Source organism: Acomys minous (genome assembly GCF_964271855.1).
Source record: "Acomys minous genome assembly, chromosome: 14".
Classification (NCBI taxonomy): Eukaryota; Metazoa; Chordata; class Mammalia; order Rodentia; family Muridae; genus Acomys; species Acomys minous.
In genome coordinates this window covers 111,642,266-111,669,984 of record NC_140496.1, presented here as the reverse complement: position 1 = coordinate 111,669,984, position 27,719 = coordinate 111,642,266, and the positions used below count along the sequence as shown (strand labels likewise).

The 27,719-nt window shown below is 40.0% G+C and overlaps 1 protein-coding gene across 14 annotated transcripts in view; it reads left to right on the top strand.

Annotated features, from left to right (window-relative positions):
* Positions 1–27,719, top strand: part of LRRC7 (leucine rich repeat containing 7) — a 474,653-nt gene that overhangs the window by 257,988 nt on the left and 188,946 nt on the right. For all 14 annotated transcript variants that reach the window (XM_084757043.1, XM_084757042.1, XM_084757040.1 and 11 more), the window contains 2 exons: positions 2,551–2,640; positions 6,713–6,769. In XM_084757043.1, the coding sequence (XP_084613169.1) occupies positions 2,551–2,640; positions 6,713–6,769 (147 nt within the window). The remainder of the gene's footprint in view (positions 1–2,550; positions 2,641–6,712; positions 6,770–27,719) is intronic.

The following is a 27,719-nucleotide window of genomic DNA, read 5'->3' as shown; positions in this document are numbered from 1 at the left end:
ACTCTACCTACAAGATGTGCAGGGTTAAAGATAGAACAGACAGAGCAGAGATTGAGGGAATGACCAACCAGTGCCTGGCCCAACCTGAGACCCACCTCGTGGGAGAGAGTCAGTTCTTAACAATACCCTGCTATACTTTTATACAGGAACCTAGAAGAGCTGTTCTCTGAGAGGCTCCACAAAGCAGCACATTGAAACAGATGCTGAGACTCACAGCATCTTGGGTGAAGCATAGGGAGGCTTGTGGAAAAGTGGGGGAAGGAAAAAGAACCTGGAAGCAGCAGGAGCTCCACAAGCCAACAGAGCCAACTAACTAGAGCCCAGAGGGGCTTATGGAGACTGAAGCACCAACCAAAGACCATGCATGGACTGGGCCTAGGTCCCCTACACAGACGTAGCAGATGGGCAGCTCAGACTTCATGTGGGTTGCCTAGTAAAGGGAGCAGGGATTATCCCTGGCATGGACTCTGCTGCCTGCTTTTTTATCCCTTCCCCCTGGCAGGACTGCCTTTGCCAGAACACAGTGGAAAAAGACAGGCCCAGTACTGATGTGACTTGATGAGCAGGGGAGGGTGGGTAGCCAGGGGATTTTCTGAGGAAAATGGGGAGGAGGAGGAGGAGGAAGAAGAAGAAGAGGAAGAGAGGAGGAGGGAGGGACTGGAAGAGGAGGGAAGGGCCTATGACCGGGATGTAAAGTCAGTAAATAAATTAACTAATAAAGAAATTAAATTGCAATCAAAAAATTTGTAAGATAGGCCAGGAATGATGGTACATGCCTCAGAACTTAGAAGGCAGAGGCAGGCGAGTCTCTGTGAGTTCAAGGCCAACCCGGTCTACATAGAGAGTTCCAGGGAAGGCAAGGCTGCATAATAGAGGGGCAAACAGGAAGATGTGGCCTTGGAAAGGCATGGGAGGAGTCCACCATACTAGCTGTTTCTTTATTCTGTTGTGTATGAACACTTATTCTTTTACATAGGAAAAAAAACATTTCATAAGAAAGTGTGAGCAGTGTGGCGCTCTTGCCACCACTGTACCGAGTCGAGGGCCAGGGACTGTGGATTTAACTCATACACACACACACACACACACACACACACACACACACGCACACACGCACACACGCACACACGCACACGCACACACACACACACAATAACACAGCGGGTCCTTCGTGCTAAAAGAGCAGCAGCCGCAGCAGCTGCCGCAGCAGCGGTTTATTCTTCTCCTCCCCAGAGTTCCAAAGAGCCTTCTTATAGGCAGCAAAACAGGACTCCTCCTCCCAGGTGAAATCCCTCAAGAGGTAATCGCACACAGGAGGAAAAGTCTCGAGGAAGGGAGGGGCGCGTTCTCATAGCAGTAAACATGACTAGCTAACCAAGATAGCTAACCAAGATGGAAGCTGCTAGAAACAGGACATGAAACAGCAAGACAGGCAGGCAGCCCAGTCGGGCCTGGTTCCTACAAGCAGAAGAGAAACGATGAGAGGAAACCCATGTGCCACCATGCTCCGCAGTGGGATGCAGAGGCTGCAGAAAAAAACAAAGGGAAGGGCTGTCAGTGGTGACAGAGTTCCGTAGGCAACTTGAGTTGCAGAGTGAAGGGCAAAGGAGAGCTGGTGACTGCAGGCCAGAAACACCGGAGTAGTCGACCTCAGTGAGCGCAAGCAGCTGTGCGCATGATGCCAGCAGCCAGCTCAGGGAAACCGGTTACAAGGTGAGGAAAAGGTGCCTTAGAAATGTTTTATGGAAAAATGAAGTCCAGACTAGATTATAGATAAAGACATTAAAGTGTTAAAAATAGAAATAGTTGTAGAAAATATTGTTTGAAGAAAAATACTCATGGAGACTATTTTAATTAAACAAAAAGATTAAAGATTTAATATTTGCAAGTAATTTTTAAAATTTCACTATTTTAAGGTTATTTCTTAACTTTTCAGTGTCACTTACTATCTTTATGACTCTGTTCAAATATCTTCCAAATCTTCTTGCTCACCTTTAATTAACAGGAGATAGACCAATTTTGCTTTTATACACACAGGTTAAGCTAGCATTGGAGAAACTATTGAGTGGGAGTCAGTTGAGTCCCTTTTCACATGGAGCAGGCTTCATTACCATGGTGATAAAAACTGTAGGGAAACACTGGTGACTAGCCGAATCAGCTCAATGTCAGGAGGTCCTTGCCTGACTTGACATGACTGTTTTCACAGGAAAGTCCTGCTCATCTTAAAGTCCCATGGTCATTCCACTGAGATTTCCATAAGAATGTCTTGACTGGTGTGGAAGATGCAGCCAACAGGATGAGATTTCAGCTCTCAGTGTTGTCAGTGTTGTCAGCTCAGGAGAGCAGCACTGGGGAAAGGATTGTTTATTTTAATAAGTTAGAAATTTTAAAGCTTCCAGCTGTAACTGTATGCTCAATAAATTCTTCTACGACTGAAATGAAAGGAGAATTTGAAGACATAATTTCTTTCTCTTTTTCTTCCTCTATGATATTTTTTTATGTTTCTATAGCAACACTGATGCAGTGACTAAAACTTCAATTCCTTTTTAGACTTCCCGATGGCTTCACACAGCTTCTTAACCTGACCCAGCTTTACCTGAATGACGCCTTCCTCGAATTTCTTCCAGCTAACTTTGGAAGGTAAGGATAAAAGATGTTACCTGTGTAATCTCATTTTCCCTCTGCCAAGTGCTTCATCAGTGCAAGGATGTGAGTGACAGAGATGATTACAGTTTGGTCTCATTAGCATACAATACATGTTAATTAAATGTTTTATAATAATTAGGATAAAATTAGGTCTCCACATAATATGATTATAAAATAATTTTTTGGTGAGTTAAAGTTAAATATAAAAAAGAGAGCCCAGGTAATATGAGCAATTTCAGGAGGGTGTTCACAGCTCTTAGACTGCAAAATTCCTTTATAGACAGGGAAGTAAAAGACAGCATTATAAGACAGCATTACAAATGTGTAGATAGACTTGGCCAACAAAATACTTTTCAGATAGAATAAATCATGAAACATAAAGTAAAAAAAAAAGTTTTAATTATGTATGAAAACAAATGACGTCCTTAATATATAAATTCCTTACAAATGAGCACGAACACCGTGACACTGGGAAGGATGTGCGGCTGCACGGGCAGCTTGTGATAAAACATAAAGACATAGCGAATGCAAGAGGAATGTCAGCCTCCACAAATATCTGGTAAATACAAATTAAAATGACAACAAAGTACTTAACTTGTCCTAGCTTTTGAACCCAACTCATCCAACTGAAGGTTAGATACATGCTTAAAGAACTTCAAAAATAGTAATGCCATTCGCTGCCTTTAAATTTATTACTAGAAATACTGTGTTCACATATGGATTTTGTAGACAAGTTCAATTTTCACTGCTGACAAAATGATGACAATGAAATCGCATCTTGTCTAGGAATTTGGCTGACTCTCCTGCAGTGCTCCTGTGAGGCAGTGCTGTGGAGAAGCTGATGGACGTCCAGGAAAGCACGCTCTAATCATAGATGACTGTTTGGAGGCTAAAATTCTAGGTGGCTTTGTTTCCATTCATATCTCGTTTCAGTATCTTCCGGTGCTGTTTTCCTGTATAATATACGTGTCATAAAAACCAAAGACATTCCAATGCCATTGCCAGCTTTGGTTATTGTTTTTGAAATTGTACAAATGATTAGCTGGGTGAGTTTCTGCACATGGCCCTTGACAGCGGTGAGGAGAACAGTAGGCAGCATGAGGAAGTCCCCTGACACACAGTGATGTCTCTTCCACGCTGTAACATCCCAGACTCCTTAACTTCTATGGATGAAGATGTCACAGCATCCTAAACCACATACATGAGGGAAATTACAAGTCATGCACTTATAAAAAAATGTTTTCCCCAGCTGCACTTACCTTTGTAGACTAGAATTATCCTTTGAGTATCAACCTTAGCACAAGGGGCTCTAAAATGAACAAATCATAAAATATTTATGACACTGTAAGACACTTTTTATTATTTCTCTTTTTTTGTTATTTCTCCTAAAATGAGTATGAGGTGTAGGCTAAGAGGACACATAATATCGATTATCAAAGCTATTTTGAATTAGAATTTAAATTTTGTTTTAAGTTGCCAAAATATGCTCTGTTTAATAGCATATTTACTTTATGATAATTCATAATCTAAGCAGTTGTTCTGCCTTCAACTAGTTGGTTTGACAAAAGGATGCTCAAATTTTCTACCAACCTGAAACTTTGTACTCTTTTTTTATTTTGTTTTTTATTGAACATTTTTTTTATTTTTTACATATATATTTATATTATTACACATATATACAATAAGCTACCTATAGTAAGAAGAACCATGACACAGTCAGGAATTATATAAATGTTACATTCTTAGTGTTTTGGCTATTTGTATTTGGCAACCTTGAATAAAATATCTTTCCATCTTTGTGTGTCTAAAATTCTGAATGTAAGTCAATATCTATCATATCTCATCATTATCAATTTAAAACATCTATCTAGACTGAAAAATATCTTAACCCCTAAGCACCTAAGCTTCATTATAAAACTAAACTACCTGGTCCTCAACCTCATCAGACTCGAGAAAGTATAAACTTGATTACCTGAGTATGCTGGAAGTGCAGGTTAGCAGCTTCCCAAATAAGAAGATGACCAAGACAGTTTGCTGCCTGAACAGTCACCCAAAATTCGCTGTGATGTTGGAGCATCATCTTCAGCCTTCTGGCCCAGTAGATCTGGCAAACATATTTGTTAGGCAGAAACTATTGAGAACTTGCTGGCCCTGTCTTGGCAGAGTTTGGCTGTCAACTCTGCTTTCATCCAAGCTTGCCCTTTTTTAAGGCAGGATTCTGTCTGTAGTAGAAATGAGGACATTTTTCCCAGTGGCTTGTTTGCCACATTTGAAGCCATCTCCATAAGGAGGGTCTTTGATGCTCATCATCCTCTTTGAGGTAGACTAGATGTTGCCAGGTGTTAACCTGTCTCATTGTCAGTAAATCTTTAAAATGATAAAAAACATTTTAAATGCCACATTCTGCAGGTCTTTGAGGACCTTGTCTATTATACCTTATATTTATATAGAATCATATCCATCTGTTGCACCTGGGATGTATATTCTTGTGATAAAAATAGACTAGTAATTCATATGACCATGATTTGATCAACTAAACCAACTCCCATTGAAAATAACTCTCTATAGCTCAAGAAAGCAACCAAAAACCCACCTGACCCCCCGCCGGAAAGGAAATGGGGTGTCATTCTCTTAAGGTTTCTTCCAGCTGATTTGGGACAAATAATATCTTTTGGGGGCTCAAATAAAATTTGGGAAAAGGTTAAACAAGCTAGTAATAGCATTTGTGGCCTAATTCCTGAATGTTGAGAAATTTTAGGCTTAATCAGAGTCCTATGTGGGACAGTCTGAAATGCTGGGCCAATTGAAATTAGAAGCTTTCTTCAAAGGTGTCCTAGGCTCTGCCTTGTTCTTGTAAGGATCAGCAACTAAAGAAACTTTGTACTCTTAAAAGATGGAATTGGTCTCACTGAACTGTTAGCACAGGCACTGGGATGTGAGTTTTTCAGATGTCTAAGAAGCTCTTACTAGTGGGGCTTTTGTATGCTGAAGCATGTTATTTAAGAAAGAATTAAGGTTAAATTGAGGACTAGAGAAAAGAAAAAGGGAAGTGAAAGAGACCTAGATAAATACCTAAAAGCACAATAAAAACATATAAGTGAAGTCATTTAAACAGTGAGATTTTTTCCCTGAAAATTAAAATTGTGGGACATCCAACCAGTATTGGTTTTACAGTAGCATTGTGAGAAGCAAAGACAAGGCTCAGTCTAGTCGTGTATAGCAGCGTATGTTCCTGATACCACACCATTATGTCATCGTGTGTAAGGTGCCTTTCTGTAGCACAGTGGTCCACAAGCAGCGAGAAAGGTGAAAGCAGCCTCCTCCACTCAACACTGCCACAGCAAGACAAACCTTCTCAGAAATGGTATAATGCAAACGTTGGGACCAATGAAACATAATGTGCAGAAGTGTTCCCATTGTGCCTCTAGTGAGATCAGAGAGAGCAAACACTTAACCACAACTCGTGATGTGCTGGGAATTTGTGTTCATGTAAAGTATTCAATCTGAGTATTTAGTGCTACTGGTGAGCACACTAAAGTTAAGAGGTTAGTGGGTTAGTTAACTTGCATAAGGTTATAGAGACAGGAGGTACATGTATCTGATTTCACATCAAGCCAAAGACTCATAGCTCTGGAATATTCCGTCTGTCTTTCAGGTGTGTCTATAGTCTCTCGATGAAAAACATTGTTATGTCCCAATGAGCATAACACCTGAAATTGAGAAGACACTCAATAATCTGATAAACACACAAACTTACTCAGTATAAAGTGAACATACTTTTATGCAGCATTAGGAACGTAGTTATCTGTTGTTGCCAGTGGTAATGTGACCCTGCTCATCACAGGCTGCATGTTTCCTTAAAGCCTGGCCCAGGCACACACACTGTGCATAGGTATACACGCAAGCAAGATACCCATGCACATTAAAAATAAGTAAGCATCTGATACAATATTAAAAAACAGCCGAGAATTTTTGTCTAATTAATGGTCATGATTGCTCACTTTGCTATATAAGTGCTTTTTATGTAGAAATTGCAAGAAGTAATTTTTAAAACTCTCCTTTACAGACTTGTCAAATTGCGGATCTTGGAGTTAAGAGAAAATCACTTGAAAACTCTACCAAAGTAAGTGGCACCATCTTTTCCAAAGTCTCCGTGTGACTTTTCACTGCTAGCAAAAAAATAAATAAATAAATAAATAAATAGCCTTTTCTTTTATTGTGGTAACTTTGCCATTTTGACTGCATTTTTCTACACATTCTTACTAAAGTCAAAATTCTACAGTAAGCTATAGATTCATATGAAATAGTAAACTACCTGCTTTGCAAAGCAACTCACTGACAGAGTTTTGCTTGTGGCTGAAGAGCCTTTGACATGAATCTGAACCAGCGTCTGTGTCATTCTTACAACTGGAAACATTTCCCAGGCTTCAGCCTTGGTTGCCTCACTCTGCAGGTTAAACTGCGGATTGCAGCGGTTTGCAGTTGTAAATTAAAATTAAAGTGGTTTAGTAGGTGAAAAAGAAAGGGTCATATTTACATGTTCTTACAAACTGTTCCTTTTAACCAGGCAATTTAGAAGATGGTTTATATAAATATTCAGAACATTTTAAAGCAAAAGCTAATTTCATACAGCTTTGTAAAAAATACTTTGTTTCCCCCATATTTTTTTTCATTCATGTACAGTAGTATAGTTTTTGTTGTACAGGAATAAATGTTTTTTTCGAGAGCAAAATATATTTGCAATGTTTTTTAACTCAGGTAAAGTGATATGCTTCGTCTGTGTGGTGGTTCAATGTGCATCTTGTTACTAGTATGGTTTTCCTTCAGCTCTCAAAGACATCAAGTACATCCATTTATTCCCAACCTTCCAATAAGACTTAAACATGTTACATTCATCTTCTGCTGAACTAAAACTTAATCTTCATAGTTCCTTTTAAAATACATACTCTGACCAAATGAGGCTAAATATACAGATAAATTAAGTACAATTATGTATGACAAAATATCTGAACATTTCATCATGGCTACGCAGGGCGAGTATTTGGGAGGAGTCAGAGCCATGCTCTGGAATCTACTTGAACAGACATGGAGAATCGTGTGTTTGATTCTCTCTGTGTGGCAGTAAAGAAGAAAGTCTCAGAACAAGAGTGTGCTCCACATCAGAGCATGCTGTGTGTACTGCCTTTCCTGGACCAGATTCCTAGACAGGCGTAAATGAGGTGGAATGTGTCCAGTGTTGGTCTACACAGAGAACTGTGCCTCTGTTTCATGTGGACAACTTCTGCTTGTCACCTTGAAACCAGAATAACAATTAAGTGGGAAAAACACCAAGACGGAAGAGTGTTGGCATACTTTTTAAAACTATTTTTATTTTAAGTTCCTTGTGTCTCTTTCTCCTTTTCCCACCCTATTCCCTTCCAACACCCCAACACAGGTAGGCGAGAAAGAAGGCTAGTGAGCAGAAGGGGCATAGTTTCCTTAGCTGCTTCCTGCTGTTTAGGGCTCTTGGTTTCCTTGGGCAAGCCTAATTTTCATTTCAGGATTATCTCCAGCTTCTTCTTGTCAAACTGCATCAACAGCAACCAGGAGCAGCTTGGAACACCCATCTCTCCCTAGGTCTGGCTTTTTCCCCCCTGACAAAGACCACACCCCCTGTAGGAGGTAGTTGACAGCTGACAAAGGTCACTTGCCCTCCCAGGAGGCAATTATCAGCTGTGGACAAACTAGAGCAGACCCATGTCGCACCAGCAGAGATTAAAACAGAAATATGTTTACATATATACTAAAACTTCCACAACAGAAGAGAACTGATTGCTTACATCTGATTGTATTCATTCAGTTCTGGGAAAAAATTCTTAAAGTGCAGAGGGAAAAGAACCACCTCCTAGGTCGTAAGGATTTTAGTATTTTTGATATAAGTTGTAATACGGAAGTTATAATATAGGATCAATTCATAATATGGACTTCACAGGTGTGAGTAACTGTACTCTTAATTGATGTGTGGATGTTTTTTAGGGTTTCAGAATAACACCCAGTAATAAGTAAAATTAAATTAAGTTGAACAATGTGCCTGAAATGTTTGGGAATGCAAAACCTTGTCAAAGTCTATCAGAGTAGGACACTGAGTATCGTTGGAGGACTACTGTATATGTCACAACTATACGTTTTATATTTAAGAAACATTTTAGAGGTGTTTGCCATTCAGAATGTTTATTTTATGCTATGTCAACAAGAATCTAAGAAGCAAAATATAGGCAGAGAATGCATGGTGCTTTAGTTTAGTTTTGACATCTATGGAATGAAAATTGCATAAAGACATTCTGTTGAATAAAGTAAACTCTACTTCCATGTAGAGCCCACTATCTGATCACCATCTGGACCTGTAACTTAGAGGTACACTCCTTAAGTTTGCTTTTGCAATGAAAAATAAAAAACCTTAAATGTAGTTTTAGGAAAAACTATTTAAGCTTCAAAATAAATGCTCAGAGAATCGAAAGCTTGTGAGATACAACAAACTGGGAGCCAATGTTGGGTCCTTTTTTTTTTTTTTTTTTGGTATTATTTTGTCTTATAGGCTACAAATGCCTGGCAACCGATAGGGAACCCCAAAGTCCATAAGAATTGATGTAGTAAACATTAGAATGCAGCCGTGTTGCAACATGACGGGCTTTATGTATGCAGAATCCAGGGTCTGTGTCTTGGTTTGAAATGCGAGCCTACGCGTGCGTCTCCTTGCAGTATCCCTTGTGGCTAATCCTCTAATGGATCAAAGAGCGGTGGGAGTTAAGACCCTCAGACATTTGCTTAAAGACTCACTGAGGTTGTAGGTCAGCACTGGCTGTGGTAAGAACGGACGCAAACGTCTGAAAGTATAATACAAAGAAAAACGTTGAGGCTCAGCCACGCCATTTTTCTTACAACACAAATAATTCTCCTGCTACCTGCATGTTCTGAGTGGCAATCGGGAGTTGTGGGACTGGCCATCCAGGTGACTTAGATGTGAAGAGAAACCTGCCGTGTTTTCTGCGTTTCGTTCACATTTATTTACCTGTCTGTTTCCTCCTTTGTTTCTGTTTTAAGAGTAGCTGGGAGTCAGAATTAAAAGAGGAGCTCCTGGCTGGTTCAGGGTATCTCAGAAGGTGACAGCCCAGCTGTTGACTGGGCTGCAGCTGCCCACAGCCCTCTCTGTCTGAAATCTGCTTCTATGCTTTCTGGGGTGCTTGGTCAGTGTGTTTCCGGATGGCTGTTGCAGAGAGATTTGCCAGAGCCTTCGGCGTGTAAATCTATTCCTAAGTTGCAGCTAGCGCCCCTCAGAACCAGTGAGATGTTGGGGGAGGCAGCTAGGGAGAGTAGGAGAAAGACGTGGGGGAAGCTTTGATGTTTTTATAACTTGATCTCGAAGGCGATACGCCAATGACTTCTGTCATATGCTGCTAGTCCCCAGTTTTCAGGACCCTGCGTATGGAGAAAACATGAGTGACTCCGAGAGATGGGCAGCCAGTGGCCACTGTAGAGATGCCCGCTGCTCAGCATGGCTGTCTACTGTTCAGTTCTAACAGTGCATCCGCGGCATAGGATGTGGAAGGCGAGCTCACAGAGCATGTGCCGGCATCTTGAGCAGGGAACAGCATTCCTGTCTCCCTGCTACCTACTTGTGTGACTGAGAGCCATACCACTGCTGCTTTTGCATCAGACTTCCTCCAGCCAATCCCACGTGGCTGGTCACCCCCTGGACAGTGCCTGTAATCAGCATCTTACCCTCAGGCCACCCAAAGCCAAGCCTGCTGATCGCCTCACTCTGTTCTTTTAAGTTCTTTCAGTGATTTTGATCCCTAACTGACTTGTAAATGAGATCATCAGAAGGTGTCCATGCCACTGAGGGAAAGCCTTCCTTTCTTAGTTTTCCTCATGCTCTGTCACTGTCAAGTGTTGTTGTTGTTGTTGTTGTGTTGGTTGGGTTTTTTTCCTGCCTACGTCATGATGGACAGCAGTAAACCAGCAGGACTCTGACGTAATGAATTGCCGTATAGACAGGATGTTGGTGTCTCCTGGTTGTTTCCACACAGAACGTTATGTAGGAATCTGATATTAAATAAATCTATTGTGAGCCATGTGAATCTAGAAGTCACCCTGTGAGCAGCTCTAAGTGGGGAAAACAGTGGACAAGGCAGGTAAGAAGCACGCCTTAGAGGTCACTGAAAGAAGGGGCTTAAAGTGGGCAGAGGCACCCAGCACAGAATGATATCTTCTGGGTGACAGGCTCTACGGAAAGCCTGAAAAGCGATGCTGAATCTTTAAGATCCTAACTTGAAACTCATAATCTTGGAACGTACTTAGGGCATTTTTGTGCCTCATTGTTAATTTTCACATTTCTGTTTTCACCTAGGAACAACTTATTTGTCTGTTTATAAAAATAAAACGCAGCAAAATGCCTAGTATACTATAAGGGAGCCCCACAAAAGACCTCCAAACTCTGGGGCCCAGGCTTGTCCATAGACAAAGATCAAAGAATTGTTTGTTGGCATATCACCTCAGGAAGAGTCCTTCGTTGAGGAAACTTTCAATGAGGCTGTTTTTAAAGGGTAAATATCCAAATATACAAAGAATAATCTGAAGATGATCAGCAGTTTATGCTACATAAACTAGTAAATGGAGGGCCTCCTGTTTACATGCTTTCATTTCTTAAGCACCACTGCTGCTAAGTGATTTTCCCACTGCAAACTGAGCTTCAGAAACACCCTTTTCTCTCTGATATGTGAATGTCTAGCAATTCATAACCATACACATCATACATATATGCATATTACACACATACACATATATACACATGCACACATGTATGCATACACTTGTGCATACACACATATACACGCACATACATGCATGCATGTACTCAGGTGGTGCTGACAGAGTATAACTGTATAACAGTATAACTGTGACTGATTTGGGGCACTTAACAGATCTACCCATTTGTCACATATGGGAAAATGTCCTTTTTAAAGGATGAATGAGACTCGGTCACCTGTGCACACCACTTTGTCTTTACCCACTCACCTGCTACAGGACTCCTGAGTTGTTTCCATACAGAGACTGTTGTGACTGTTGATGCAATCAGTGTCGGAGCTCATGGATCACTGTGAGGACTTCATTTTGATTCATTTGAGCATTGCTGGGTCACATGATAAATCTAATTTTAATTTCCTGACAAGGTTGTGCACAATGTTTTACTAAGCTGATTTCTATAGTGGGTATACAGCTTTAAATTCTACCAGAGATAATATTAAATCTCATTCAAAAAAACTTATTTTTAAAGGTAGTTTCTAATGATAAAAGCATGATCAACACAGAGAAAGTTACAAGTTTTGTTTCCAAAAACTTGTGGACATAGAGATCAAGAGGACAGTGTACATGTATATCTGAGAATAAAAGCCACTGTGTTTCAATTGAAAAAAGAAGGTGTATGTTTGTGCTATGTGTGTGATCTATATAATGCCTATATTCATAAATATCACTCCGATGTCTAAAGTGCTCATTTCCAAGCACTACATTGTGCCTTACAGTCCAGAGAATGATCTATAACAGCTGTGCTCCAGGTTTCAAATGAGTGAGCTTACACAGTATTCAGCAGAGCAAAAACCAAAAGAACAAATAGCAGGTGCAAGGCAGATAGGAGCGGTAGACAGGAACAAAATACCACCAAATCAGGTACTTACACAAACCAGAAGAAATGCAGAGAGAGGAAGCAACGGTGACATAGTCAAACCAGGAGCGTACAGCATCCCACAGAAATCAGCAGGGGAACAAAGTTCCTCCATCCACGAGCTTCTTCCCTCCCCTTCCCAGTGCCAGAGCGTCTGTGATCCGGGATAAACAGTAATCACTATTGGGAGAAGTCTCTTCCCTTGGCTGTTCTCAGGGCACCATGTTTTTAACTTAGCTATGTTCTCCGTTCTCCCTGTTACAGAGGTAAGGGGCCAATCAGCCCCAGGATAAGAAGTGTAATCTGAGGCCTCTTCACCCTGAGTGTTCTTCCAACATGCTTACATAGCACATGAAAATTTGCCCATGCAATCTATATTACATGTGTTTAAATGTATGGACGATCTTTCATTCGTCTTTGCTATGGATATTTCATTGACAGATTTTCCTGGAGTGTCATGTACTGGCTGTGTTCTCATCCCCTTTAAACTTTCCCTTCCTTCATCCTCTGTTTTGATACTGGCTATCATTGTCAACACACTGAAGGAAAGCCCAGAAGCAGCATGTGTTCTGATCTGATCCGCAAGCCCACAGCCATTTCTCCTTTCCTCTCAGTGTGCTGTGGATGGGTGGTACTCAACCTCCATATCAGTGAAATACTTGGGGGTGAGTTTCCTAGTGCTTTACAGAAAAAAAAAATGCCCTTGTCAGGCACAGCTTTCTGAATGGCTTCTTGGTATTTCTATTCTGATTTTGTTATTGTTATCTCTCTGTAATTTATAAGCAGATATTTGTGTTTCATATTAACAATGTCCTTATTAATTTCCACTGTATCATGGTTTTGCTGGATATAGTATCATCTCATTCTGGGTTTTCTTTAGAGAACAGGCATGATGACAAGCTAGTTTACCAAGGGAAACCTTGTCGGTTCCTCTGGCCTTAGAAAGCCTCACGTTTTCTTACCTGGTGATTGATATTATGCACATAATAGCATCTCATAAACTGCACTGTAGTATAATTGTACTATTTTTAGGCTATCCTCGAAGGCATAAAGCATGAGCTGTGCGTAGGCTCATGAAAAGAAAGTCCATGAGCTATCACGTGATTTGGTTTCCATTTCTTTCTAACCTTCCTGGTAAAATTAAGATGTGAGAACACTTGGTTAGGCAAGGAAGCATGTGGAGAGGAGGCAAAGGCAGAGAAGCAACACCTGGGAAGCTAAGTCTCTCTATGCAGAACACTCCAGTCAATAGCTGCTTTGAGCCCTGCTCACTTCATTTGCCATGAGATCAAAGCCATAGGCTGATAGAATCATGAGGCTTGGGAAGAGCACAGCTTAGCATCTCAAGGAATAACTAGCCTGAGTGCTGAACTCTTTTTTTTAAATATTTTATTAATTTATTCATATTACATCTCAATTGTTATCCCATCCCTTGAATTCTCCCATTCCTCCCTCCTTCCCATTCTCCCCTTACTCCCCTCCCCTATGACTGTAACTGAGGGGGACCTCCTCCCCCTGCATATGATCATAGGATATCAAGTCTTTTCTTGGTAGCCTGCTATCCTTCCTCTGAGTGCCACCAGGCCTCCCCATCCAGGGGACGTGGTCAAATATGGGGCACCAGAGTTCGTGTGAAAGTCAGTCCCCACTCTCACCTGGGTAGAGCAAGAGCGGAAGTGGCCAATTGCTTTATAGCCAAACATCTGGATTTGTAGTCAGGCCTTTGAGATTGAGGTTTTAACATTCTCTGAATAAAATCATTCTTATCTGAAGAAGAATTTGATATCATTATGTCTTTAAATCTGGAAAAATATATTTTGAGTAATTGTTCATGAAAGTAACACTTGGAAAATTTATCAATAATTTATAATAGAGTTTATAATATTTGGATGTATTACTATGAATTATGTGATTTTTTAATTTATCTCTTAAAACTCTCTATCATGAGGGGATTGATATTAATTTTAGTCCTTTATAAAAAATCTTAATGAAATATAGCAATAAAATGATAAAATAGCTTCCTTATTTTCAGCAGTACTGAATGAGAATTCACCTATAGAAAATCTCTTATTAATAAATATTTTTAAAGTTTAGGCATCAGATTATTAAATCTTAAAGATTAACTTTTTAAAAATTTTAGCTTGGTGGTTCTTTATGTAAATATTGAATTTAGGTAGTAAAGAACATAATGAAAAGTAATAAAACATTATCCATCAGGAAGTGTATATAACCAAATGCATAACCAAAATCTGTGTCTTCATTCCCAAACTCACTTTCCATGTACATGAAAACTCAGTTTAAAGTGACGCTATCTTCTTCCTCCTCTGTCTGTGCCACACAGTAATATCACTTTGTTCTCAGCATCTTGGAGAAGGAAGAGACACAGAGAACCTATTTATTACATCTATTATAGCTTTTAAGAATCACCAGTGTCTTCACTGAAACCTGAGCTGTGGCTTAAGTTCCTGTTCCACTCACTGACAGCCAGATCTCAGACAGAATATCTATCCCGGGTCATGACCAGGAGCATCTTCACCTCAGCATCAACCCACAGAAAATGAAATGCTCTGCGCCTCCTGCACACCTTGCCACCCGCCTGAGAAGTGAGGGCTGCATGTGCTTTTCCTACCAGGAGACATGGCTTCGGTCACCTCTGAGCACTTCCCTTTCTCGTGCTGCCTCCTCATGCTCCCTCTGCCTCCAGCTTTCCCCTCCTGATCACCTATGCCGTTACAATCTGTCTCTCCATTATTTCCAGAGATTTCTGTCTAAAATGTATCGATTTGGAAATCAAACCACCTTCAGAAGGCAGCCGTGCTGAGGCTCTTCTTAGCTCGCCTGCACTTCGAGGTTCATTACCTTCCAGCACGCTCTTGACGGTCCGGAGCTACATCGTGCATTACGTCATCGCAGCTTCCTGTAGCTAAGTGTTTGGACACATCCTCTTTGTGTCTGAAAAGCTCAAAATCATCCTTCAACTTTCTCATCGCTTTTGTCATAAATTTTAATCAGGAGTTCTTTATTCAAGGTGGAAGTTCATGCTAGAGGTTTTTCAAATCAAAGTCCACCCTACCCCCCAAAAAATGATCTCATTGTAGTTTTATTCAGAGAACTAGTTTGCTTGGTTTGTGAAGGTTTTGTCATCGTGAGATATATCATCTGATCTTCCTGTTCCATAGCTCCCTGCCAAGCTGGCGGACACTAAGATGTCATTCCTTTTCGGCAGCAGCGTTCCAGCAGGCTGCACAAAGAAAAAGAGATGAAGTTCACCAGACCTGTTTTCTAATGATTTTTTTTACAAGAATTCTGCTGTCCCTTCTTTGGACTGTACTTGTAACAAAGATTTTTTCATGATTGAACAACATGGTGGTCAGCTCTAAATGGCAGTGAGAGACATAATCCTCCCAACTCTTGGTAAATTATCCATTTTTCTCATGTCTCCTCAAATCAAGGTTATTTCAGGTCTTGCTATATGCAAAACACACCTTTGAAATTGTTATTTTCTGCTAAACAAAGAAAAATATTTCTAAATTATTATAGGTTTACACAGTATTTATGACACTTAAGATCAGGGCTCAAAAACATTTAAGATAAAAATTCACATAAGATAGTCATTCCATAACATTAGTTCCTCTGGATCATATTTTTTTCTATTGGTGGAATGAGATTTTATTTTGTCCTATTATGTTCTTAAATATTGTGGACTTTTTCTGCCATCAAAATACTCACTTTATTGTCTATTTTATTCAAAATAAAAGAAATATTTGGTTTTTTTATTCCCTCATAAGGGCCCAAGTCTATTTCTTTATCTTTAAATTTAAACATTAATATAGCCTTAATAGAACTTCTGTTAACATTTACCATTTAATGGCAATCTTTTCTAGCTATAAAATAAATCCTCTATAATGCTATGAACAAGATTAAAAATGAAATAATCTGATTAAAAGCATAACTCTTTTCAAGCATTAGCTTTTTACATTTATGTACATTTTAAAAAGATGATATATAATAATGAATCTTGGTGTGTGGATTGATTAAAAAGCAACAATTGTAGTCTCTTGGAAATGTTCAGGATTATTTTATGTTTTAATTACACTAAAATGTTGTTAAGATGATTTTTGGCTACTGCTTTTTGCAAAACATTTCTAATGTTTCGTGCAATTTCCTAAAGAAAATGGAATCTCAATCCTTACATAGACAATATTAAAAGATATCTCTTGAATTATGTTACCCATCTAAATAGATACATTTTAGAATACATACTTGATTTATAAAATGAGTTTCATATGTCTACATTTTATTTAAAGGAAAATGGATGGAAAACCTTTGTTTTCCCATTGCTCATACAGCACCATCCATACCAATAAATGTGATCACAGCGCTGCCAAAACCTATAAATGTGACATCCAGGTCATGAGCCTGTTTCCTTCCACTGTTAGCCGTGAACTCTGAACAGGGCCTGTAGGGTGATACCTCTACATGCACCCTGATAAACTCTCAGTTCCTATAATACGCAAGTATATTAAAACATAGCTGTAATAGCTTATGCACATAAAATCAACTCGGCTGTCTTCTAGGAGGTAGAGATACAACAGTGGGCAGTAGAAGCCACTGCGCTTCCATGGCTTTCAACTATGTTGGGGAGGGGGGGACCAGACAAGAAAATATGAACAACTCAGAAAGAAATCAGGAAAATTTTAGAGAGTTTGGGTATCTGTGAGTTTGGGGAGGGGGTCAGGAAATATTTTGGTTTAATTTTACATAAACTGACTTTGGGAGACTTTTGTAGAGAGGTAGAGTTTGTGTTTTGGGGCAAGAATGTGAAAGATGAAATCTAGAAAAGAAAAGAAGTCATGGAGACCAACAAATGTGAAACTCAAGACATGTATACAATACAGCCATGATGTGCCCAGTAGAAAAAGCCAGAATATTTTACACGCCGTGAGCCTGAGGGAAGAAGTCTGAGAGTTCAGGAAAACAGTGAGTGGAGCAAAACCCTGAGAATTTTGTTGACCATGGATGGGAGTTAGGATGCATTCTGTTCTTAAGAAGCCACGGAGGCTTTCGGGAAGAGGAAGGATGACTGGATGTAAGATCTACATGAGCCAGTAGAGCAGTGGAAAAACTGAAAGAGGGATGTTGTCAGGAGGCCACTGCATCACAGAAAGTTAAAAACTGTCACCACAGATGAGGTGGTGGCTTTGAAGATGGGATGGGGAGAGTTGAGAGCCATGTTGGAATCAGAGGCAGTTTGATAGACAAAACTTGGGTAAGAGAGGAAATGGAAGCTGCGGAGAGTCCTTTAAATTCAGGTCTGACGTGCTTCAGGGACAGTTTATGGATATGAGGGAAATTAGAAGAGGAACGGGTGGAGAGGTGCAGGGGCTGGTGATGCTGGCAAGAGGATCAAGCACAGGCAGTGGCAAAATGGCATCTGCTCAAGGAGGAAGAAATGCAAGCCTAAGAGTCATAGCAGTACTTAAAACTATGGCGCTCGTTGAAGTTGCCAATGGAGGGAGTATAAATAGAGAGAAGATGAGACCCAGAGCTGAGCTGGGAACGTGTCGTTGTTTATGAAGCATTGAGCATGAAGAGAAGCCTATCACCTACCCTAAGAGGGAAGAGCCAAAGAGTTAAAAGCAGACAAGTGATGGCAGTCAGCTGTCCCCACCACTGATAAGAAGCCAGGTAGGATGGGAACAGAAAGCCGCATATCAGCCTCAGCGAGATGGCTCGTCATCCACGGGAGCTGGATGGGATCTATCTCGGGAGTACAGTGTGACAAGCTCATTAGAGTGGTTGGAAAGTGCAGAAGACTAATACAAAGGACTCCTTCAGGCTTAACTGCAAAACCAAGCAGTGAGGTGTAAGCAACGGGACAAGGACGGTCTCCTGGAAACGGGTGGGTCAAAGTGTCCTTAACCTGCTGGTTTGGTCCAACAGAAAGGAATAAATGATGCTGGAGCAAACGAAAGTGGTTGTAAGAACAGAAGCTTGAAGAAGGAAAGGAACTGAACACATTGTAAATGAATATATATTCTATATCTCCATATTGGGGCAATGTAGGTGTTCTCAAAGAACTCTCACTATGGGACAGCAGGTGCCATAATGTGAAGTAAGTACCTCAGTGCATCTGGTCACACCCAGCAGCTGGGCACCTGGCAAACACTTAAGGCTTAAGGACAATAGGTTAATAGGAAGCTAAGTTCATTTAATAACCTGACAAGTCGTTCTTGGTCGTTGAGAACTTAATAGTTCAGATACACATGCATTCTTTTTTCCTCACATCACTTGACAGCCACGCCCCCAGCTGTGGGAAGAGCACAGCACATGCTCAGTCACTGCTGCTAACTTCTGTTTTCAAATGTGTTGGCGATGTTATCCCATGGCTTCACTGGTGCACATGAATAGTGCATAGGCCTGTTCTATTAAGTTAGTTATTCTAACACTTTCTCCATTTTAGTTAAGAAAATAAATATCAACTTTGAGCAGGTTCTACTTCCTTACAAAAATATTTGATGGGGCATTTTTCAAAAAATATTAGTTTCCGTGGCACTCTGCGAAATGCAAATGTGTCCAAGAGAACATGTCAAAGCAGGAAATGACACTATGAAGCTATGAGGTGACATTGCCAACAAATGGCCTTTTCTAGATGACCAAATGCTTGGGAAGCAAAGCAGTTAAAGCACTTTGGATCAGAAAACCCATAATGCAACTATAAATTGCTGCTGAATCTTTTTCCAGAAGTTTCTGTTGCTTGCTGAATTTGTCATGCTGGGAATGTTGCAAGCCTGTAAGAGCTTCAAGGCCTGAGTGCTACACTGTAGGAGTGATAAAGCTGGCAAGGCCCATCTAAAACTGTAAAAGAAGCCACACTTTGGCAACAATTCTGCCTGCTAGCATTTCAATAAACATCAGTCCCTTTGCTTTTTTTCTCTTTAAGTGTAGTAACTGACAGGACTGTTTCTATTGGTGCTAGGTTTTCAGGCTGTTGTAAAAAGCAACATGTTAAAAGATCATGTTCCAGACGGAGGAAAAGAACATAGTGGTGAAAGTCAGTGAGGACCATGGGCCCCATTGACTTTATAGTGGCACCAAGGAGTCTGGAATTCTCACTGGACATCAGTAGTGTACAAGTCTAAAACTTTTCATCAAATACAATAGCTCATATTCAACATTGGTTCATAAAGTTACCTCCTAATAAACTCTGACAGATATTCCACTCCGGATAAATAGTAAGTAAATCAGTGCCCTCCTGTTTTAGCCATGGTGTATCTTTACCCTTAGATCCTTGCACATAAATATAATTTTCTCTCCTAAAATTTCCTGGTTTTTTTAATCACAGATTACCATTTGTAACATTGGATAGAAACAAATACTCAGTTTTTGCTCTGGGATCAATGAACAAGAAAGAAGAATGTAAATTTAGGATATATCATATTTTTAAACCAATTTCTTTGAACCACTGCAGTAGGAATGCAGACATCTTCACAATCTCATACAGAATGAAGTCATTTTTTAAAAACTATGTAATAAGCTGGGTGTGGTGGCGCATGCCTTTAGTCCCAGCACTCAGGAGGCAGAGGCAGGCATATCGCAATGAGTCCGAAGCCAGTCTGGTCTACAAAGTGAGTCCAGGAGAGCCAAAGCTACACAGAGAAACCCTGACCCGAAAAACCAAAATACAAAACAAAACAAAACAAAACAAAAAAAAAAACTCTATGTAATAAAAATAAGTATCATTTTTTGGATAAGACAACTATTAGATTCGCTGTGCCAGTACTTTAACAGCAAAATAAAAAATATTCTGTTAAATATAAATTTCAAAAATATTCAAGTATGATTTTTTAATCAAAAGCTTTATTTCTTCAGGTTATTATTTTTAAAAACTTAAATTGTTTCTTAAGCAGACCATGGTTCCCTGCTAACAGAAGAACCACAGCCACGTGACAGGGTTTGCACACTACGGTGGAGTGAGGCCTGGGGGCAGTCACTCACCCTCTGTGAACTCAGTTGCAGCCAGTCTATACGGTTAGACGTTATATTTATACAACCTGTAAAATTTCCCAATAGTTTCTCCTACTGTTTCATGTATAGTAAATGAAAATGTTCGCTTCAGTAGGGAACAAAAAGAAGCCAAGAGAAGCTACTTTGAATCTTGACACTAGTTTTCCATGCCCAGGCCACTCTTCAGTCTTCAGTTTGGGAGGCCTCTGCTGGCACTCTCTTCCTCTGGGGTGGCGTCCTTGAAGTGAGAAATAGTAGAAAGGTCTCTGGGTTCAGAGTGGACCAACTCTGACCCTGCTTTTTCCTCTTCAGAGGCATTTACACTGAGCCCAGAAAACATCTGCTCAGAAAGGAGAGGGATGATCTTAGAACCAGCTCTTCCTGTCCCTGAACCATGAGTCAGACATATGACTGGATTGCTTAGGTTCCAAGGACCCACTTTTTTTCATCTCCTGCGTTGGCTGCACTCTCACTCTAAGGAAGTGCCCTCAGAATCCTGGTAGTGTTCTCAGGAACTTCCAAAATGCTTGGAATTTGTTCATTCCGTGGTGATGAAAGATTACTCAGCAGGAAGCTGAAACAACTGTAACAATGTCAGCACAGTGTCAGAGTGCTTATGTATGTAAGCCAAGTACTGACAGATCTGAGAGGAGACAGTGGCAACATATGTATTCTTAGTTAATTAATTCTTAATTGACCAAGAATGAGTGCCACTGTTTATTGTAGAAAAGAATCTTGCCTCAGCTCTCCCTAAACATTAGCCTAGGGTGTTTACAGCCCATAATATTCCATGTTTCTCCTGTAAAAGGTTCGGTATGTGTCATCTATACAGATAAGGATTGTACTAATATGTGTATTAGAATGGAAAGTTTTGGAAATTTCTTGTAATGAGAATTAAGATTTTAGTTTACAGTAAATGCTCATTTCAGTGTCTAAAAGTTGACATTTTTTCAAACCCATTATTTTAGCAGCACCTATCCATGTATATGTATATATCCATTGCATGTTCAATTATGATCTAATTTGATATCCATAGACAATAGATTTAAATTATCTGCCCATGTGTACTAATACTAGCTTTTGTTACAATTTGAACCAACATTTTATTCTCTTCTACTGTTGTGATAGCAATTACAGCTAGTGGGCTCTAATACACTTAAATCTGTCTTTTGACAAGTAACCACAAAATAATCACACTGGGAGACATTTTTCTTAGCTAAATTATAAAAACTGAAATGCCGACCTTTCTTTAACTCTAATTTTTTCTTTGAAGTTAACAAAGTTGACACATACGTAAGGAATTCAAGTTAGTAGAAAATCGTTTCTTCAAGTTTATAAGTAGGATAATCTCATTTTTACTCACTTGAAAGCAATAATACTTTCCACTCTAGAGAACCCACTCAAATTAATACATAACTACTAATATATAACTATTTAGAGACATGATACGGATGTAAATTTTAAGCTGACTATGCCCATACCTCTCTCAGGCTACTGATGGCTCAGTTCTCTAGTTTAGTAGTTTTTCAAAGCTTAACAGACCACCCTGTTTGCATTTCACCTTTTCTTTGTTGATGTGGTATCAACTTTCTCAGTAGCAGTTTCATGTGTTGAATTTCACTTTTCTGCATATCCAGCTGTCATATTTGTGGGGTTAATGCTCTCTCAAGACATCTGTAGACACTCCATCTCATTTCAGATGCTGGGTGCATGTTATACCTGTCAACATGCTGAGCTCACGTGGCGTCATTAGGCTGTTCCTCAGCATGTACGATGTGTATTGTATGTGCTGTAAGTTCCATATCTGTAACGAGAAACAGCAAGGGAAGGGCTGAGCACATTGGCCAGCATCGCACAGCTCCCATCTCTCTCCCTTCCCTTCATTTTTGCCGTCTTCTGCAGAGCTGAAGCGTAAACCCTAGGTGTTCCCACACCGAGCCTCAGCTGCAGCCTCAGTATTACTCAACATTTATAGGTAGGTGAGGAACGAAAAGGAGCTCTGCCAGGCTTGTGACCCCCAAACGGAAATAAATAATGGCTATGTCCTTGCTGACACACAATCATGTCGTGCACTGGGAAATCTGAGACTTAATACATAAATTAATAAAATGAGTAGCAATTATTTTCTAAATTATTTTATTTGTGCTGTATGGGGTGTGTGTGTGTGTGTGTGTGTGTGTGTGTGTGTGTGTGTTGCCATGGAGACCAGAAGAGGATGTCAGATACCTGGCTCTGGTGTAACAAATTATTGTGAGACTACATGAAAACAAACCCTGGTCCTCTGCTGACCCATCTCTCCAACCCTAGAAAAATAATTTTATAAGATAGAGAGAGCCTAAATATAAGAATGTCAGTAATTTTTATATGCCTTCTAGAAAAAATTACCGATAAAAAATTGAAAGAAATATTGCATTCCTTAGAGAAAAAAACCTGTGATGCAGAGGAGTAAATTTCACAGAAAAAGCATAAAATTTGTAAAATAAATCATTGTTGATGAGCAAAGAAGATATGAAAATAATGAAAAAATAGTTCTTACATAAGATTTAATATATCAAGAGATATTTCTTTTTATGAAGTTCAGTATCAGTTTAACTAAACTGCCCTGAAGGTTCCTCAGGCTCTTAATTGAATGAGACAATCTGTGTTCAAATGGGAAAAAATAAATATCAACTGTAAATTTTAACGGATATTAATGATAGAAGAATGATCTTAACATACATCAGAAGACAGTATTTAAAGTTCTTGGCAAATAAATATTGTTGCAAAATAAAAGGTAACAATAAAAAATAGGAAGTCAAAAAGTAGGTCTCAATGTTTGTAAAAACTTAAAGTGTGACAATGTTGGTCGTGTAAGTCAGTGAGAAAGGGTGAACTATTTAGTAAATAGACTTGCCACTTGATAACAAAATTCTATTAGACTGACTTAATGCCATGTTGAAAACGGGTGTCAGGAATATTTCATACCAAGAAAAAGAGGACTAAGAAAAGTCTGTTATTAGAGTGAATGCTGAACAATAATGGTGCACAGAATTTGTAAACCCATGTCTATAAGTTATTTTTGAGGATAGAAGGGCCATCCAAGTACACATAAGATAGTGAACTTTTACAAACTAATAACTCTATAGCTTCCTGCAATGTGTGTGTGTGTGTGTGTGTGTGTGTGTGTGTGTGTGTGTTGTACACAATTACACAACCACAGAGAAAAAAGGTAGAAATATATATACCGGCTTATGTACTTGGATCAGCTAGGTGGGGGTGGTGAAAGACAAACACTTGATATTTCAGCTATTTATAGCTATTGAAAATATAGATGCACCAAATCACACAAATTTAGATAAGTCATACTTTAGTAAAATTTACATATATAATTTTACATTACGTATAGTCTAAGGCATCAAATCATATAAAGGTTGTAAAGACTCCCACTGGTGTATTTTAGGTGCAATCAGAAATATAAATTTTGTTGTAATCCACTATAGAATCCATACTCTCAGCAGTGCTGGAACTTTTCTGGAATGCTCTTTTGGTAGTAGTGGTGGTGGCAGGTTTTTTTTTTGTTTTGGTTTGGTTTGGGGTTCTGGGGGTGTTTGTTTGTTTTGTGTTATTTTGGTTTTTGGTTTGGTTTGTTTGTGTTTTGTTTTGTTTTTGAGACAGGGTTTCTCTGTGTAGCCTTGACCATCCTGAACTCGATTTGTAGACCAGGCTGCCCTTGAACTCGCAGCAATCCGCCTGCCTCTGCCTCTCTGAGTATTAGGACTAAAGACATAAGCCACCACATCACATTGAGATGTTCTTTAGATGTATGAAGTAAGTGCATGGCTGAACATTGGTCAGTGAGCTCAGCATATCATGACTTTGTGCCAGGGTGATGATGTGATCATCACTAAGAGATTCTGGGGTACTTTTGCCCCTAACATACAACAAATTCAACTTTGAAATCTGCTGGACACAAAGAATGATTGCACAGGTCCAGCTTATAGAAAACCAAGTGGAAAAACAAAAGTGCATCTATCCAAAAGTCTGACACAGTCAGCATAATGCCCCCAGAGAGAAAGAGAGAGAGAGACTACCAAATTCAAGCTGTACTTCAGACAGTAAAGCCCTGATCTGTAAGAAGAACCAGCTGCTGGAGGTGGATGGTTCCTCCTACAGAAGCCACACCCCCGAGGGCCAGCAGGGAACTCAGGATAGCTTCCAGACCAGACACTCTTGCTTTGATGGTTTGTTTCCATGCCTGCCTGTGTGGGGCTGGAAGCACAGGTGTTCCTATGGCTCACAGACAAGTTATAGTATCAATTACTAAAGTCTAGCTTTCTGACACCCATTGAAGAATATAGCACTTGATAAGTAGGACAACTCTCTGAGGTTGAGCCATCTCTGCTGAAAGCATTCCATTGTGAACCCTGCCCTCCCCTCCCCCCCCCACCCCCAGTTACAATGTATCTAGAAGGATAATCTCTAGAAGGCCAGTGGGCACATGGGCACACTCTACTTTGGATTGTCACTATTCGGTACAATGGTTTCAAAATCAAGCACAAACGTTTTTGGTTTGGTTTGGTTTGGTTTGGTTTTAAATAAAGTGGAATTATTGCCTGCATCTGGACATAAAGGAAACAGTATGTGGCCCAAGACAGTATTAAAAAGTATTTACTTACAGTTGTGGAGCTAGCTCATTGATGAGAAATACTCTCCTTACACACACAAGTACTAGTTCAATCTCTAGAACCTACATTTTTTAAAAAGCTGAGCATTGACAGTCAACTTGTGTAATCTCAGCATTGAGGAAGCAGGAGCAAATACCTAGGGCTTGCTAATCCCATGTGGAAAGATCTAGGCCACTGGCAGATGGGGGAGACGTTGAGGGGTGGGTGGCAGAATTATTTTAAGAGTCAGAGGACCAGGAGAACACCAGCTGTGAGGTAGTATCCTCTATCTACAACAGAGAGTTTCACCCTGGAAGTCTCAGCAATATAGTCACATAAACAAAATAAATCAGTGAAATTACCAGTGGCTATGCCAGTGTGGACGGGAGTGGGGGGCGTGGAAGTAAGCTTACAAGACCACATGCCTACATGAAGGCAATTAATTAGTTGCATTAATTGCTATAGGCAATTAATAGCTGCTGATAAAGGAAGTCTCAATCTTCAGGGGACAACCTCCTTGATAGATTATCCAATCGTGAGTGGTCTGCACATATACATATGTGCAACACTAAATGAACTCGTGTGTGTGTGTGTGTGTGTGTGTGTGTGTGTGTGTGTGTGTGTGTGTGAAAATAATAATTTTTAAAAAGCTCATGACTTTGAGAAAAAGTCAGGATACAAAGGACACTGTACAGAAGCAGGATAGTGTTCAGCGAGTGTAGTCAGTGCAAAATTGTCAGGTTAGGAGTTAGCAGCGTGGTGGCTGCTCTTCATTCATGGCCCACCCCCTTCTGTTCTTAGTGGGCACATCTTGGAGCCTCTCCATCTTAAGTTCCATACATCCCAGGTGCTGTGAAGTTGGAGTGGGACAGTCCTGCTCTTCCTCTACTTCACTGTCTGTACTTTGCCTGGCATTTGCAAGCTCAACTAATAGAAATAACATTTTCTAGAGCCTCTGAATCATCTCAGTCCTATTTCTTACTCCCACATTAGTCAGTCAACAAGCTCTATCAAAACTGTCTAACTCGCTTATTCATTTCCTTCTGTCTGGAGCTCTAAGCCTCCTTTGTTATCATTCAAATCTCAAATCAAATGCCATTTACCCTTAAAGGTCCTTGGTGGTCCTTGCAACACAGAGTAGCCACCCCCATCACTGGTCACACAATTATAATTTCTATGTTAACACAGATAAGTGTCCCGGGTTTGCCCCTGAGAACAGGGCTCTTTCCCAGCTTGTTCACCGCTCTGTGCTCACTGCACAATAGATTTCCCAGTGTATCAGACACAAAATATGAATGTCACCTTCAAGTTTGTTCATTATAAGATCCACTCAGCAGCTGACTCAGTGCAGAAGACAGAAGGATGAATAAAATAGACATTGTCTTTCACCTCATGAAGCTAATATGTAAAGGCAATTATCTAATAAGTACACGCTCAGTGTCAAATTGCAATCCTGAGTGATGTATCTTATTTTCCCTTTTCTACGTGTTTGTTGCCTGTGCTTTAATTCAGTTTATCCTAAGAATCGCCCATTTCTGGTCCTCTGCTCTCATTGACATCAGCTCTGTCCAAAACGGAAAACACAAATCCAGTGTCACTTCTGACATTGAAATCTTTAGTAAATTCAGTGACTTCAGTCATTAACAATTTCAGAAATAACTATCCACAGGCTTTTAAGATAACATCCCCCTATGATTGCTTTCTCTGTCTCTGTCTCTTCATCACCACCCTTCCTCTTTTCTACAGTCTGTAGAAAATTTACTCCGTAAATTACACCCTTGCTCCTGGGCTTCTGTGTATATGATCCCTCAGCCTCCCAGAGCTTCCTCTGCCCTTCTGTTCACTTATTGCCCACAACTCTAGAGGTAAGTGGGCCTAGAAAGCCTCTTGCAAGCCACTCAGACTCACAAAAAAGCCCCGCTGATACAGATACAGAAACAGCTATGTAGATATCACCTTTACTCTGTTTACTGACTTGTTTATTTCCCTTGAAAATCTAAGACCTCCTTCTGCGAAAGTGTTTTTCACATTGTCATCTCTATTGCCTAAAACCATGGCCAATATATAAAGTCTTTGAAAGGATAGTTTAATAGATAGTGAGTTATCTGGAAATAAAAGTGTGTAATAATATCCAATGACAGAGCTTCAACATACAGCACTGGGAATGCACACAAAGTGATGGGGACATGCGTGGCTTGGTAGTAGGATGTTTGGTTTGCCAAGCATGTAAGAAGTCCTGGTTTTAACCCCCAATACCATTTTAAAAATTAGTAATAACTGGACATGGTAATACACACCTTTAGCCCCAGCACTTGAGAGGAAGAGGCAAGCAGATCTTTGTAAGTTTGAGGAAAGCATGGTCTACAAGTCCAGTCTAAGACATCGAGGGCTCTGTTACACAAAGAAATCCTGTGCCAAAAAAGAAATAATAATGAAAGAGTGATACAAAAAGGATATTGACCAGAACAGGAAGGTGGAAGCCCGTTTTGAATCTTTCAAACGCTGGTAATCAACACATAGAGCCTTAAATCTTTTCTGTTATTGATATGAAGAACAGCAGCCAGCCATACCAGTCAAGGCAGTGTGGCAGTTATGCCATCACACAGAGGACACTGCAAGGTTTCTATCAGCAACGCAAAATGTATCAGCATCCCCCAGTCATTAAGGAGACTTTAAAAGTGAAGAATGGGTGTGCTTAGGGACTTCTCTCCACCGTGTAAGGA